Source organism: Guillardia theta (genome assembly GCF_000315625.1).
Source record: "Guillardia theta CCMP2712 unplaced genomic scaffold GUITHscaffold_47, whole genome shotgun sequence".
Taxonomy (NCBI): domain Eukaryota; class Cryptophyceae; order Pyrenomonadales; family Geminigeraceae; genus Guillardia; species Guillardia theta.
The window spans coordinates 333,850-346,873 of NW_005434627.1; the positions used below are offsets into that span (position 1 = coordinate 333,850).

Sequence of the window (13,024 nt, forward strand, 5' to 3'; positions counted from 1 at the left end):
GGAGAAAGAAGGGACGGAACAGGAGGTAGTAAGGTGGAGGAAGGGGAGGATGAGGAGCGGAGGGGGATGGGGGAGAAGAATGAGGAGCGGAGGGGGGTGGGGGAGAAGAATGAGGAGCGGAGGGGAGTGGGGGAGACCTCAAGCTCGGTGGTGATGTAATGAGACGTGGCTCCCTCGACGTAAATCCCTCCAGTCTTGTCTTCACGGATCTTCAAAGGGAAACTTAAGGGGCGACCTCCTGTGCTCCTCATCTCTTGCTGCTGCTGCTGCTGCTGATCCTTCCTGCTACCTCGCTCCGCTCCATTCTCCTACTTCCTACTTTCGATTTACCTTCAAGTTATCCTTCTCTGGAGAAAGAAGATCTCGAATCTGAGAGTCACAGGTCAGGATAAAACTCTTACGGCCGTTGTATCTACCTTCTCGTTATAGATCTCCAAGAATTGAACTTGAATCATGAACTGCGTGTTGTTTAGCACGTTGAACGAGAGGAGATAGCGAGTTTTCATAGCATCCTCCCCGTCTATGTTTCTAAATCCAAATCCAAATCCAAATCCAAATCCAAATCCAAATCCATGTCCATCATCATCATCATCATCATCTCCTGGTGTTCTCACCTGCATGTGTTCGCCACTTCTCTCCATATAATCGAACACAGCGCAGATCATTCTGGCATCATGTCATCACAACGTTTTCACCTCCTCTCTTCACCTCGGGAGCAAACCACGCTTCTCCATATCCTCGATTTCTCCTTCCATCGTGTAGGTCTGTCAATCCAGAATTTAGTTGCATCTCCTCTTCCCCTTCCCCGTTCCGCCGCCCTCCCCCCCCCCCCTCCCTCCCTCACCCGCCCACCACCACCTCCTCCTCCTCCTTACCTTTCCTGATCCGGTTTGCCCGTATGTAAGGATGGTACCATTGTACCCCTCAAGGTAATCATCGACAACCTGGTTCACTCCCTCAGTCTTGTTGCAACTCCCCTCTGCCAACGTACTGGTTTTGCCGCCAGGTTGTAAACATCATCTTGTGTTCCGTTCATGTCCAGGACTTCGAGTCCAGCGTCATAACACAACAAGAAGGATCAGCAGACTCTCTTCACCAGAATCGTAGTCGAAATGCATTCTTTCATTGCCACACTGAGTTGACAAGCAGAAAGTAGTTATTAATCGAAAGAGTCATTGAGGTGTTCTTACGATGTCTACTCCCTTGTTGTCAGAGTTGACTTGTACACAAACATCACTTCGCTCTCTGTGAAGATTGAGGTCAGAAGATGTCATGAAACGACATCTCGCTTCATGTGAAGAAGAAATCGAAACATGGACGGTGGTCACAATCTAACCTGATCTCCTTGGGGCTGAGCGGACGAATGCGGCAAAGAACAGAGATTCCTCTCTCCACCTCGTCACTGTCCAGATGTCATTCCAACAGCCCCATGCTGCTCATGTCAGTCAACAAGACTTGCCTGCCCGTCATGCTCTTCCTGTCTCGTGGACCCTGCTACTCATCGAGATTACAATAGCGCACACCTACTCCCGCAAGCTTTTTACCTGTGGGTCAGTAGAACCAGCCATCCCAGGACTGTTAAGCTGCAAACTGTTGTCAGCAGTGAGCTCTCAGGGATCAGTCACAACATTCGAACAAATTCAACCAAGATATCTGCTTCCTCGGGAACTTCTCGTCAACTTATTCCAGCGGAACCGCATATCAGCTTTACATGACGCATGACATACCCCCTGCTCTCTCAGCCTCACTGTGCCTGTGTCTGTCTCTATGTAGCGCAGCTTGATCCTGATCCTGAGAATCTCAACGAGCCAACAACCTCGATCTATGTTCCTGTTTCTAACAGGTTTCCGTGCTGCAATTTCATGTCTGTCTCACTGCCTCTCTCTTCCGGTTGTGTATCTGTCAATCTCTCCGTCGGTGTCTCCATCTTTCTCTTCTCCTCACTGTCCATCTCTTCAAGTCTCATGACCTTCGTCCTTCTCTCTCCGCCTTCTCGTGCTCCTTCTCTCCATCCTGCCTGCCATGTCATTCAAAGCGAGTGCTGTTGGGTGAAGAAAAATATAACAACTAAATTTCTTATTTACCACCCATGGATCATTTATTTAGAGTATATATGCTCTATTTAATGATTATATTCTCTATTTGAGTGTTATTTCTCTTGTTCGAATAAGAATTAACATTATTTTATTCGATTTTAACGGTCATTTGGTATAACTTAACCCGGTGTGGACTCCCGGTTCATCGGAGGCTCCGATGAAGCGGCCGGGCCCAGCGGCTGACAGGGTCGCCGGGCAGAGCCTCACTGAGTCACGCTCAGGCTACAGTGACTGAACACTGTGACAGGCTTACTCCTGGCAGTCACGCGGCCGCAGCGGCCTCGCCGCCGGTTGCCGCATGCCAGTCACGGGCCGGTTCACTGACTTGAACCGTACGCTGGGTACGCCGTCGTTCACACGGTAACTGGCACGGTTGCCACTCCGGCGAAGATCGTGACACACACCGCACTGTCACCGCCAGTGACGGACAGACGCCCCGGGTTCCGAATCAAGTTCCGAAGTTCGCCGGGCCCCGGGCACGACGCGGCCGCCGGCCGTATCACGGAGCCTGAGTGTGTCAAGCCCGGCTTCAAGGCTTGCTGACGGTCTGAGTCCGACTGGCAGTAAGCGGCCGCAGGGCGGCCGCCGGTGCCAGTGTGTGACCGTCACTGGCCCGGGTGATTCAGTGACGGTCGGACGCGGCGGAAAGACTGAGCCCGACCTCGGAACTTGGTGACTTGAATTGAACTTTGCCCGGCGGAGAACAGTGCCAGTGAAAATTTGCCAAGTTTGCCGCATTGATGGATCGTACCGAGCTTGATCAGCGGCGGCCCGCCAGCCGCCGCCGGGGCCGGGCCGTGCCCCGGCCGCTAAGTCAGTGAGTCAGAAACCGTTGAAAAACTCTCGGCTGAGGGCCTGTACCGTACGGTAAACCAAGACGACTAACTAGTAACTGGCGTGTCAAGTTTGAAGGCGGCCCATGTAGCCTAGCCTACTAGCACTGCTGCCATGATGATGTGGGACGAAGCAGGGGGCCTTCCAGGCTAGCCGTATTGCTAAGGTCCTCTCAGTGTCTGGATGGCAGGCTTCAAGGGCCCTGGGTTTCACATCCTAGCATACAGTCTTCAACCCGGGCCTCTCATGTGCTCCTCAATCATTCTGGTTTTGTGTCCGATCACATCAAACTCGCACGGTCTTGACGGCGCCGAGCAAAAACTGTCTTGTAACAAACTTGTACGGTTCAATCATTCGGATAGCCTCCGCCGCAACACTGGCTCACGGTGACTGCATGTCCTACGGTACGGTACGGTAGTCACCGTACTACGGTACAGCCTGAGTCACTTGAAGTTCAAACCGTTGAACCGTTTTGCCGCAGGCCCGCCGCGTGCCGTAGTGCGAGACCCGGACTCGACTCAGCGGGAGGTACTTTACTCAAAGTGACTGTCCTCCTGTTTACCGCCCGCACTGACCCTACAGCTGGCGGGGGGTCAGGCAGTCGGAGGTATATAAGGAATATTCGACACTCCGCGCTGTACTGCCTCGACTCTCCTGCCATGATTGTCCTCGTACTGTTTTTAACTTAACAAAGCATTTGAGTAAAAGGACTGATGTACTGATCACGGTCATTTCAGGCTGACCGTGACAGTACCGGTACTACGGTAGCCAGTGGTGGTCAGTAGTACCGTAGTAGTAGTGGTGGTGGTTACTCAGTGGTAGTCGTAGTACTAAGGCGGCACTGTGCCGCAAGTACCGGTGCTACGGTAGCCAGTGGTGGTCAGTAGTACCGTAGTAGTGGTGGTGGTGGTAGGGGGAGGGGACATCTCACTGCACAATGATCGGATGTCTGGTAGGGGTGGGTACTAGGCTAGTGGGTGGCGGGTAGGGGTGGGTAGGGCCTCGAATAGCTGGCTGAGAGCTCTCAGTGCGGTCTATATAAAGAGAGTGGACTGTTGACATGTAAAGGTCATTCTGTAAGAGGTGGGGTCTTTATCCGGGAATTACGGGGGGTGGTGCTCGGATTGCAGGAGGTCAAGCCATACGTGTTTGACGATGGCGGCTGGGCAGCTGCTGATGGTGAGGACGCTTACACTCTCCGAGCTTCGGCCACGCTGCTGCTGCATGCTCAAGATAAGAGCCATGCTCCTCCTCCTCCTCCTCCTCCTCCTTCCTTGCCTTCCCCTTGCCTCGTCGTCCCTTCAACAACAATCTGAACTCATGACGATGAGAGCACTAGAGTGGGAAATCCGCAGCATCAAGCAGAGCCTTTCTGCTACCCTCGACGAGCTTCGCAGCCTCAACTCTTCGGTCACCTCCATGCCGCAACTGCCCTGGGGCAACTTCACCTCCAACTCAGTGCGCTGCACGCTCGCATACAACTGGTCTCAGATCATTGAGAAGGAGGACCAAGGGAGAGTTCAATTGGGAGGTCTAGGGCATCTCATGCAGATCGACAGGTGTGTCGTATCTTTTCTTCTAGCCTACACGTTGACCTTTCATGTTCCATACAAGATTCGAGGTCTGGGTCTGCGACTATGACAACCGATGTGTCCAGCAGACGGGCGACGCCATGTGCTTTGTGTTCGATGAAGTCCAGGAGGTCTTTCTTCCATGGGGACTTGACTCGCAACTGCTCTTGACTCAGGTCAGTTGCTCGACTTCTCCTCCTGTGACGATACTGATGCTCCTCCAGCAAGGACCCTTCCAGCCTGACCTTGCCGTCTCCCACATCCTTGCTAAACTCAAGGCCCTCGAGCAGGAAATTCGCTCGGGGGGATGCGGGGGGTCGTGCGTGAGCCGGCAGGACGTGCAGCAGCTGCTGGACCAGTACTACCTGGAGCCCGGCTACCTGTGGAGCGCCGGCAGCTTCAGCGAGTGCAGCAGCCTGTGCGGCAGCGGAGTGGCGAGGAGAAGCATCACGTGCATCTCGAAGCTCCTCGAGCAGGTCGAGGACATTCGCTGCTCCAACCGCTCGAAGCCTCTGGCGGAAGTTCCCTGCCTCAACCTCTCCCAGTGCTCCTACGAGTGGGAGGTCGGCCCCTACAGCGAGTGTCTCAACGGCTGCGGCCAAGGCCTTCGGCGACGATCAGTGTCATGTAGGAGGAGTGACGGGGTCACTGTAGAGATTGGTAAGTGCCAGGGTTGGGCTCCCGTCAACGAGGAGGTAGCTCATGATGCAATGGGGCGTGAGCATCTGAATGACTGTGCCTGCAGCCCTGCTCGAATTTCTCCTCCTGCTCCTACCGCTGGACCCCCTCCGCCTGGGAAGCATGCTCCAGCACCTGCGGGCCTGGCTTGCAGTACCGGTCGGTGATGTGCGTGCGGTCGGACGGGGTGGAGGTGGGGGAGGGGATGTGCGAGGGGTCGAAGCCGAGGACCTTCCAAGCCTGCACGGGAGCGTCGGGCTGTAACTACACCCTGATCAACGAGTGCGCCGCTCACACCGACAACTGCGCGACCCACGCGAGCTGCATCGACACCTACTCGAGCTTCGAGTGCAGCTGCAAGCCAGGTAGCCCCTCCTTGGTTGCTGCTCGTGACTTGAGGGAAGGAGACGTTGACGGGAGACGCAGGGTTTGTCGGATCTGGAACCGTTTGCGAGGACGTGGACGAGTGTGTGACAGGGTCAGGTCGATGTGACGCTACTAAGACTTGTGTCAACACGGAAGGAAGCTTTGAGTGCTTGTGCAAGCGAGGTGAGGCAGGCGAAGCAAGGTGAGGTCATCTTGTCATCAACCTGACGCTATCTTGTATCTGGCAGATTTCTACCTCGACGTCGATTCCTCCTCCTGCCTCAGCTGTCCCACAGGTCAGTACGCGTCTAGTCTCGGACAAACGTCATGCACCACCTGCGCCCCCGGCTTCTACGGCTCCTCGAACAGCAGCTGCAGCTCGTGCCCCCCCGGCTCCTCGTCCCCCGCAGGAAGCACACTGGTATCCGACTGCCAGTGCCAGTACGGTGAGGCGGGAGCGAGAGGCGTCACTGTGAGAGTGACGGCCTGCAGGCTTCTCTGGGAGCATCTCAACGGCTGCCGACAGCTGCTCGCCCTCCTCCAGCGCAGAGGAGCAGTCGCGCTGGTTCAGACTCGGAGCAGTCGGCCAGTCATGCGCTGAGACGTGCGCAGCAGAGGGGAAGACGTGCGTGAGCTCGGCGATCAACCAGATCGACAACGAGGAGGCGATGCGATCGGCCGTGAGGGCGGCGAGCATCGCGTCCGATCGACGTATCCGAGGAGCGATGACGGAGCCGCAGCAGAGGCCTGGGGGCCTTCACTTGCGGGTGAGCGCGGGCGCGAATGAAAGAGGAGGGGACGTGCTGCAGGACCTGACGGCGAACAGAGGGCACGTGCAGCGGCTGCGATTTGTAGAGCATGGGGTGACGAAGTTTGATCTCTTGTCAAACAGAGTGCAAACCTTCTTTGATGTCAAACAGACATTTCATGTTGGTTTGCCGGATGCGCTTCAGTACTCGGGGACGATTGTAATCAGCGTGACGGTGGAGGATGCGGAAAGCTTTGACAGCATCCAGTCTGCTTACATTGAGGTCGCAGGAAGACGATGTGCCTTCACAGATCCTGCTACCGGTAACGCCAAAAATCTGCAGCAGATTCACTGTAAACTGGAAGTGACCCGCCAAGAAGCGATGGCTGATGGTGCTCGGATCGGTCCGATCCTCATCTCTTATGATGCCATTGGCAACAACGGACGCTCGACGTGGAGGATCGCTGTCGGAGAGATGAAGGACGAGACAGGCGAGCCTCTTAGAGTCATGTCGGACGGCGAGCTTAAGTACGTCAACGGCTCTATCAACGATGTTGTCTTGTTCCCTCCTCTGAGCATCCCAGGCGCCGCCTTCACCCTCTGCTCTATCTCGAGGTACAACGGCAACCGAAAAAATCGGGTGCTCCAAGCTTCCGACGACTCGTTTCTGCACGGACACTGGAACGGAGGACGAGGACAGTCGTACTACTACGACACCTGGATCCTTCAGCAGGACCTGAGCACCACGGCAGACGAGTGGGTGGTGCTGTGCGGACAGAACTACCAGTACGGGAAGTTCTTCCTGAACGGCGTGGAGTATGAACGATCTATGCCAACCTTGCCTGACAGCTTGCAGCTCTCTATCAACGACTTGAGCTGGCATCCTAGTGTCGGCTACTTCCTGGATACCTCAGACTGGGCGTTGAGCGAGGTAGCAATCTGGAGGGGAGTGCTGCGGGCAGATGAGATCAGAGCTGTCTCCGATCATCTGCTGCGGATGCTCTCCGACGGCAGTAGCGTCCGCTACAACCAGACTCTCAACGTCTCCTGCAGCATCGTTGGCTCAGCTGTCAACAAGATCGCTCCCTACGTGTCTTCTGACGGTGGCTGTTACTTCAGCTCTCCAATCTATCAGTCCACCTGTGATGCCAGCTTGTCCACAGCAAGCCGCGTCTGCCTCTGTGCAGCGCCATGCCTGGAGGACTTCTACGGTAGTGCCTGCTGGAGCTGTGCTGGGGTTTGACGGGCCTCACAGGGCAAGCGGAGGAGTGCTTCCGATGTCCCTTCTTCTCTCACTCGCAGCCTGGCAGCTCCTCCATACGCGACTGCTCCTGCCAGCAAGGTAGCCCACCTCAGCTGCCCTCCCTCGGGCCCGCAGGGAGCGACTGACTGTCCGCTGCTCTAGGGCGCTACCTCTACGTCAACTCCTCCGACGCCCCCTGGGGCCCCCAGGGCTCCTGCGAATCCTGCCCGCCTCACGCCTGGTCGCCTACCGGCAGCTCCTCCGTCAACCAGTGCCAGTGCATCGGCGGTAGGGCCTGAGCTTGCTCCGCTGAGTCAGGCTGACTGGTAGTGGTGGCGCAGGCTACTACCTGGACGAGGGGCCTTCCTGCTCCTCCTGCCCGTCCGGTCTCAAGTCGCCCTACGGGAGCTCGTCTTTGAACGAGTGCATGTGCCCGGCAGGTCGTGAATGCTCCTCTGTTGTGACTTGAGCGCGGGACCATGACGACCTGCACCAGGCGCGTACAAGTCTGAAGGGAACTGCTCGTCGTGTCCTGCTTACAGCACGTCCAAGGCTGGCAGCACATCAGTGGAAGACTGCTTCTGCATGCCGGGCTTCGGAGTGAAAGCAACGGGATTCAGCAGGCAGATCACCTCTCCTAGCGATCGCTGCGAACCCAACCTAAGGGAACTGATCCTAGCGGACATGAAAGGAGCCTCTTGCTCACAAGTGTGTCAGTCTGAGAACCTTGCGTGTGTGGAGGAAGGGCAGCCGGTGCTGAGGGAGGAGGAGATCAGTCTCCTGCTCTCCACTTGGGGGTTCCCTGTCTCCGGCATCGTCGGCACCAACAGCCTAGATGCCCCGTCCTACAACCCCGAGACGCAACAGGCCTTCTTCCGCTATGGCTTGCCCGGCATGTGCGGAGCCACTGACTCAAGCAACCTGAGAATCTGTCGATGCACGTGCGACGACAACCAGTACGGTGAGCTGCTTTCCTCGTGTTGCTTCCCCGCGAGCGACTTGACGGGCAAGACAGGCAAGACAGGCAACTGCTCGTCATGCCCGGCGAATAGCCATTCCTCCTTCCAAGCACAGGAGGCGTCAAGCTGCATGTGCGACTCCGGTAGGCCTGCCGTGTGCACCTACAAGCTCTGACTGTCGCTGCTTGGCCTTGCAGGCTACTTCTTTGACGCGTCCGCGGGAACCTGCAGTCTCTGTCCCAGCGGAAACTACACGGAGGAACAGCGGTTCGTGGACCGAGACTTCGGGCTGAACGGAGGATCGGGTTGGCGGGGGACGGAGAAGACCTCGAGCTGCGGGTCATACGGGTCAGTGCTAGGAGGGTTCAACGTGCTGGGCGAGCAGTCGAGCTTGACCAAGACGTTCACGGGCTTGTGCCCGCATGGCTTCCTTCACATCTGGATGCGAGTGCTACTCATCGACTTCGTGCAGCCTGTGACGTTACGTCTGACGGTCGACCGGAGGGAAGTGTGGAGCGAGTCGATCCCAGCCTCGTCCTCCTCGCTCTCTGAGTGCGGGCAAGCGGCAGGGGAGGAGATGATCGAGCGTCTCATACGGGTGTATCACACAGAAGATCATGTGGAGGTGAACATCCAGGTGGACTATGACTACTGGGAGGTCAGCGCTGCAACAGCCAAGACGTTCTGGGGGCTCAAGGAGCTCTCTGTCGTCCTGCCATGCTCGAGCTCAGCTGACTGCAGCATGACGTCATCAGCGTATCAGACATGCTCGGATGTGCAGGGAAGCGCAGCAGCCTGCTTGAGGGTAGGCGAGTACCTCTACGTGTACCACTATGGGTACTTCTTGAGCTCTCAGATAGAACCAACGTGCAAGCAGATCGGGAGAGGAGGACAACTTGCCTACTTTCCCGATCGAAAGACATACGATGAGCTGAGGTCAAGATTGTCACTGGGGCTCTACACCAGGATTGGTCTGAGCGTTGAGCGAGGATCTTCTTACTTCCGGTGGACGGCTGGAGGAGCCTTCTCCTCTCAGACCTGGGGAGACGTGGGTCCACAGCTGAGCGGGGATGATGCTTGTGTAGTACTTTACGATAACTCTTGGTTGCCGCTTCAGTGCTCTGACAGCGCAACGTATTTGTTGTGCAGTTACCCGATTGCTGCTCAGTGATGGTAAACGCGGCAGTGCCGAGGGTGACGCCTGACTGCAGTACTGTGAGGGTTGTAACCAGTAAACAATCACACATCTACCCTCTCCTCTTGTCGTGTCGCTGCCTCCCCACATCCTCTTCCTACTCTTCTTGTCTCCTCTACAACTTTTCTCTCGCTTCTCTTGTCTTTCTCAGCCATGCTGGGCTATACACGAACCTCAGCTGCCATGCCAGAAGATCGAGGATGGTCATTTTCACCTCTCTCTTCAAAAGCAAGCAGACAGAGCTCTGTCTCCCAGGCAGATGATTTGAAACCATAGCTCAGAGTCTTGGCTTGAGCTCATGACATCTGCTGCTATGGTTGCGGGTGACTTGATGACGATGTGTCAGTCAAGCTGGATCTGAGACAGAGCCAAGAAGCAATGCTGTTGATAATTCTATGGTGTTCATAGACCTACGCGTGATGAGCCTCAAAGCTAAAACAACGACAGGCAGCTCACTGTTTCTTCTGTTACAACTGAACACAGGAATAATTTAGAAAGGATGGGCAACCTTCATACATCATGACACGGAGGCTAGAGAAGGATCAAGCTCGTGGAATCTATCAATTTTCCTGTTTCAGGATCAACACTAAGTTCACGTCCGTCTTCAAGTCTGATATAGTAGACTTTGTTGTTGATGTAGTCGAAACTTTCTTTGCTCTTCTCGCAAGGGCTCATCGACGAAAAACTGCTCCTCAGCGACAGGGCAGTGCGGAACGTCTCGTTCATCTGCTCGAGGTCTTTTCTCATGGAAGCATTCTCTACCATCAGATGAGAGATCTCATCCTGCATGTGCTGCACGCGCTTGAAAGATTCCTCTCTCAGAGCAGACAGCTCCTCTTCATATTCCTCCTTCTGCCGTTCCATCATCAGCTCTTGTTGCTCTATGGTAGCATGAGCTTGCCGCAGCTGATCCTTGAGCTCCTGGACCGTTTCAGATGCCTCACTGCTAGCAGCATCCTCTTCAACTTCTTCCAAGCAATCGAAAGCAGCAGGCGTGTCCTCTTGTACATTTCGTTCATCCTGCTCCACTGCTGCGTCAGGCAATGGCGCTTCCCAGGACGAGGTATCAAGTACTGTGCGGTACTCTTGCAGCTGGTCAGTCCTGAAGACGAGTCTTAGTTCAGTCTGCGCTTGGCTCTCCTCCTGTATGATCTTGTTGATTGTTTCTTCGTCCACAAGGGCGGGAACCAGCTTCCTTCCAATACGAACGAGTTGATCCCCCACGTTTGGCACCTTGTCACATCGGCGTTCAATCTGACGTCTGTCCAGGTGAGCTACATGCACCTCTCCGTTGCTCTTGATCTCATACCGAATGCCCTTGTTCATCTGGCTCGCCGCTCCTGCTCTCCTTCCTCTCTTCCTCTCGCCCTCGCCCTACACGGCTGCTTCTCCCGAGTCCCCCGATCGGACGGAGCGGCTGCAGTCGAGCAGCCTCCTCGGTTCTTGCTTCTCTCCTCCAGTTCTCCTGTTCCTTCTTGTTCTTCTCTATGCTGCCAATTCCGCAACTTGCACGTGCTCCAGCGGTTCCGAGCCAGTCCACCGACGCTCCAGCTGTCAGTCCTCTCTACTGTTCTCAGCTCGTGCCAGCTGTCGTCTGCTGCTCAGCTCCTCCTCTCCTCGCCCCATCTCTCTGCTTCCTCTAGTCGAGGCTCGACCCCCTACCATGGCGGTGACCGTCAGCCACCAACGGTACTGCCAGAATACCGAGACCCCTTTCTCACAGGCCCGCCCCCTGGCCCGCCCCAGGCTGCGCCCCCCGGATTTCTGATCCGGCTCCCCAGCACCTCCCAAGCCCCTCCTCCCTACCCTCATCCTCTGAGTAGCCTCAAGTTTCTCCAGCATCCTCTGAGTAGCCTCAAGTCTTCTCCAGCATCCTCTGAATAGCCTCAAGTTTCTCCAGCATCCTCTGAGTAGCCTCAAGTCTTCTCCAGCATCCTCTGAGTAGCCTCAAGTCTTCTCCAGCATCCTCTGAGTAGCCTCAAGTCTTCTCCAGCATCCTCTGAGTAGCCTCAAGTCTTCTCCAGCATCCTCTGAGTAGCCTCAAGTCTTCTCCAGCATCCTCTGAGTAGCCTCAAGTCTTCTCCAGCATCCTCTGAGTAGCCTCAAGTCTTCTCCAGCATCCTCTGAGTAGGCTTACTCTTCTTGAGCATCCTCTACTGCTGGAATCCGCTCTCCCACTCCATCCCGTTTCTCCTCCTTCCTCCATGTCTTTGCTTAGCTCTCGTTGCTGATGCTATCGAGGAGCATGAATAGCAAGCATGAAAGTTTACAGCATCATGCTTCTCCTACTCTCTGTATCAGCTCTCGACAAAGGTGAGCAGCTTCTGCATCCTCCCAGAGATTGACGGTGCGGTGCTGTAAGACGACAGGGGATCGTTGGAACCTCGAAAGTGCTACCATTGCGGTACTCGATTTGATGATGGTTTGCGATTTGACAGTCAGACAGGCGCAGAGAAGGTCAAGTACGGAGTGACAGCTGCCAGGCTGAGCGAGAATGTCAATCACTCTCAACCTCTCTTCGATCAAGGGAATTCCTCCAACTACGACTGGCTCGCGTTGTTCTGCCGCAGCTGCGCAAAGACGAGGTCTGGATCATTCCATGGGGGGGAACGATGTACTGACATGCAAACATCAGAAGCTACAAGGATGACGTCTGCTTCAGCGCAGCCTTGGAAACCCTCACTAAGAAATGCAGACGATGCTCGTGAGCTGTTTGTTCTACATCCCCCTGCTCTTTGACTGCGGTGCATCCAGACGGCGAGCGAGTTTCGGTAGGGCGGAAGGAGTAGCAAGGCATTGCCGGTCGCATAGGAGTATGGGAGAGATCGATATAGCGTGAGCTGCCTTGCGAGTTGGGGGGGGATGGGGGACTCAAGATTCTTGTCAGGAATCGAGGAAAGCTTTGCATGATGCCCAACTGCACGACCCTCGCACGTTACAGAAAGAAGACAGGGGAGCGACGAAGGTTCTGCTGGATTCATTCCAATCCTGGTAGCGCACTTGAGGTGGCGATCTGATATCGAGCGGCAGTATGACGCTTGTCGCTCAGGCGAGATCAAGATCTCCTCGCAGCAATGCCACCACCCGGAAGGATGCTTGAAATACGTGAACCTCGCCCCTCTCTTTCCGCTTCGCCTCTAACCTCCTTGACCTACAGCCGTCGTTTGGACTGAGCAACGGAAGTGCCTGCTTCTGCAAGTTGCACAAGTCCATCGCACATGTGAACATCCGGAGAAGTATGAAGGAGAAGGATGTAAGCAACACTTCATGGAGGGCGGTGAAGAGCTGAGAGTAAGAGACATCAAAGGTGCGATCGGATCAGCGAGTCACTGAT

At 55.5% G+C, this 13,024-nt stretch overlaps 4 protein-coding genes across 4 annotated transcripts in view; 2 read left to right on the forward strand and 2 right to left on the reverse strand.

Annotated features, from left to right (window-relative positions):
* The window catches only part of GUITHDRAFT_163899 (hypothetical protein), a gene marked incomplete at its 5' end in the record, with an annotated part of 6,992 nt that extends 4,894 nt beyond the window's left edge, over window positions 1-2,098 (reverse strand). Inside the window, 11 exons of the mRNA XM_005830230.1 lie at window positions 138-308; window positions 331-369; window positions 417-458; window positions 615-666; window positions 709-764; window positions 876-944; window positions 1,191-1,245; window positions 1,337-1,402; window positions 1,545-1,583; window positions 1,970-2,017; window positions 2,085-2,098. Coding sequence (XP_005830287.1) covers window positions 138-308; window positions 331-369; window positions 417-458; window positions 615-666; window positions 709-764; window positions 876-944; window positions 1,191-1,245; window positions 1,337-1,402; window positions 1,545-1,583; window positions 1,970-2,017; window positions 2,085-2,098 — 651 coding nt within the window. The remainder of the gene's footprint in view (window positions 1-137; window positions 309-330; window positions 370-416; window positions 459-614; window positions 667-708; window positions 765-875; window positions 945-1,190; window positions 1,246-1,336; window positions 1,403-1,544; window positions 1,584-1,969; window positions 2,018-2,084) is intronic.
* A 2,158-nt stretch (window positions 2,099-4,256) lies between these two features.
* On the forward strand, window positions 4,257-9,666 carry GUITHDRAFT_110724 (hypothetical protein; the record flags this gene model as incomplete). Its single annotated transcript, XM_005830231.1, has 14 exons — window positions 4,257-4,489; window positions 4,545-4,677; window positions 4,726-5,196; window positions 5,247-5,544; window positions 5,606-5,649; window positions 5,702-5,747; window positions 5,794-5,991; window positions 6,038-7,504; window positions 7,549-7,635; window positions 7,699-7,824; window positions 7,878-7,976; window positions 8,033-8,497; window positions 8,552-8,638; window positions 8,693-9,666. 14 exons carry the CDS (start codon window positions 4,257-4,259, stop codon window positions 9,664-9,666), a joined length of 4,728 nt encoding a protein of 1,575 aa, XP_005830288.1.
* A 555-nt stretch (window positions 9,667-10,221) lies between these two features.
* Window positions 10,222-11,016, reverse strand: GUITHDRAFT_140620 (hypothetical protein; the record flags this gene model as incomplete). The annotated part of the gene is made up of 1 exon (XM_005830232.1): window positions 10,222-11,016. One exon carries the CDS (start codon window positions 11,014-11,016, stop codon window positions 10,222-10,224), a length of 795 nt encoding a protein of 264 aa, XP_005830289.1.
* A 932-nt stretch (window positions 11,017-11,948) lies between these two features.
* Window positions 11,949-12,979, forward strand: GUITHDRAFT_110726 (hypothetical protein; the record flags this gene model as incomplete). The annotated part of the gene is made up of 8 exons (XM_005830233.1): window positions 11,949-12,003; window positions 12,053-12,094; window positions 12,137-12,275; window positions 12,326-12,394; window positions 12,445-12,525; window positions 12,578-12,681; window positions 12,740-12,795; window positions 12,848-12,979. The coding sequence occupies 8 exons, from the start codon at window positions 11,949-11,951 to the stop codon at window positions 12,977-12,979; spliced, it is 678 nt and encodes a 225-aa protein (XP_005830290.1).
* Window positions 12,980-13,024: the final 45 nt, after the last annotated feature.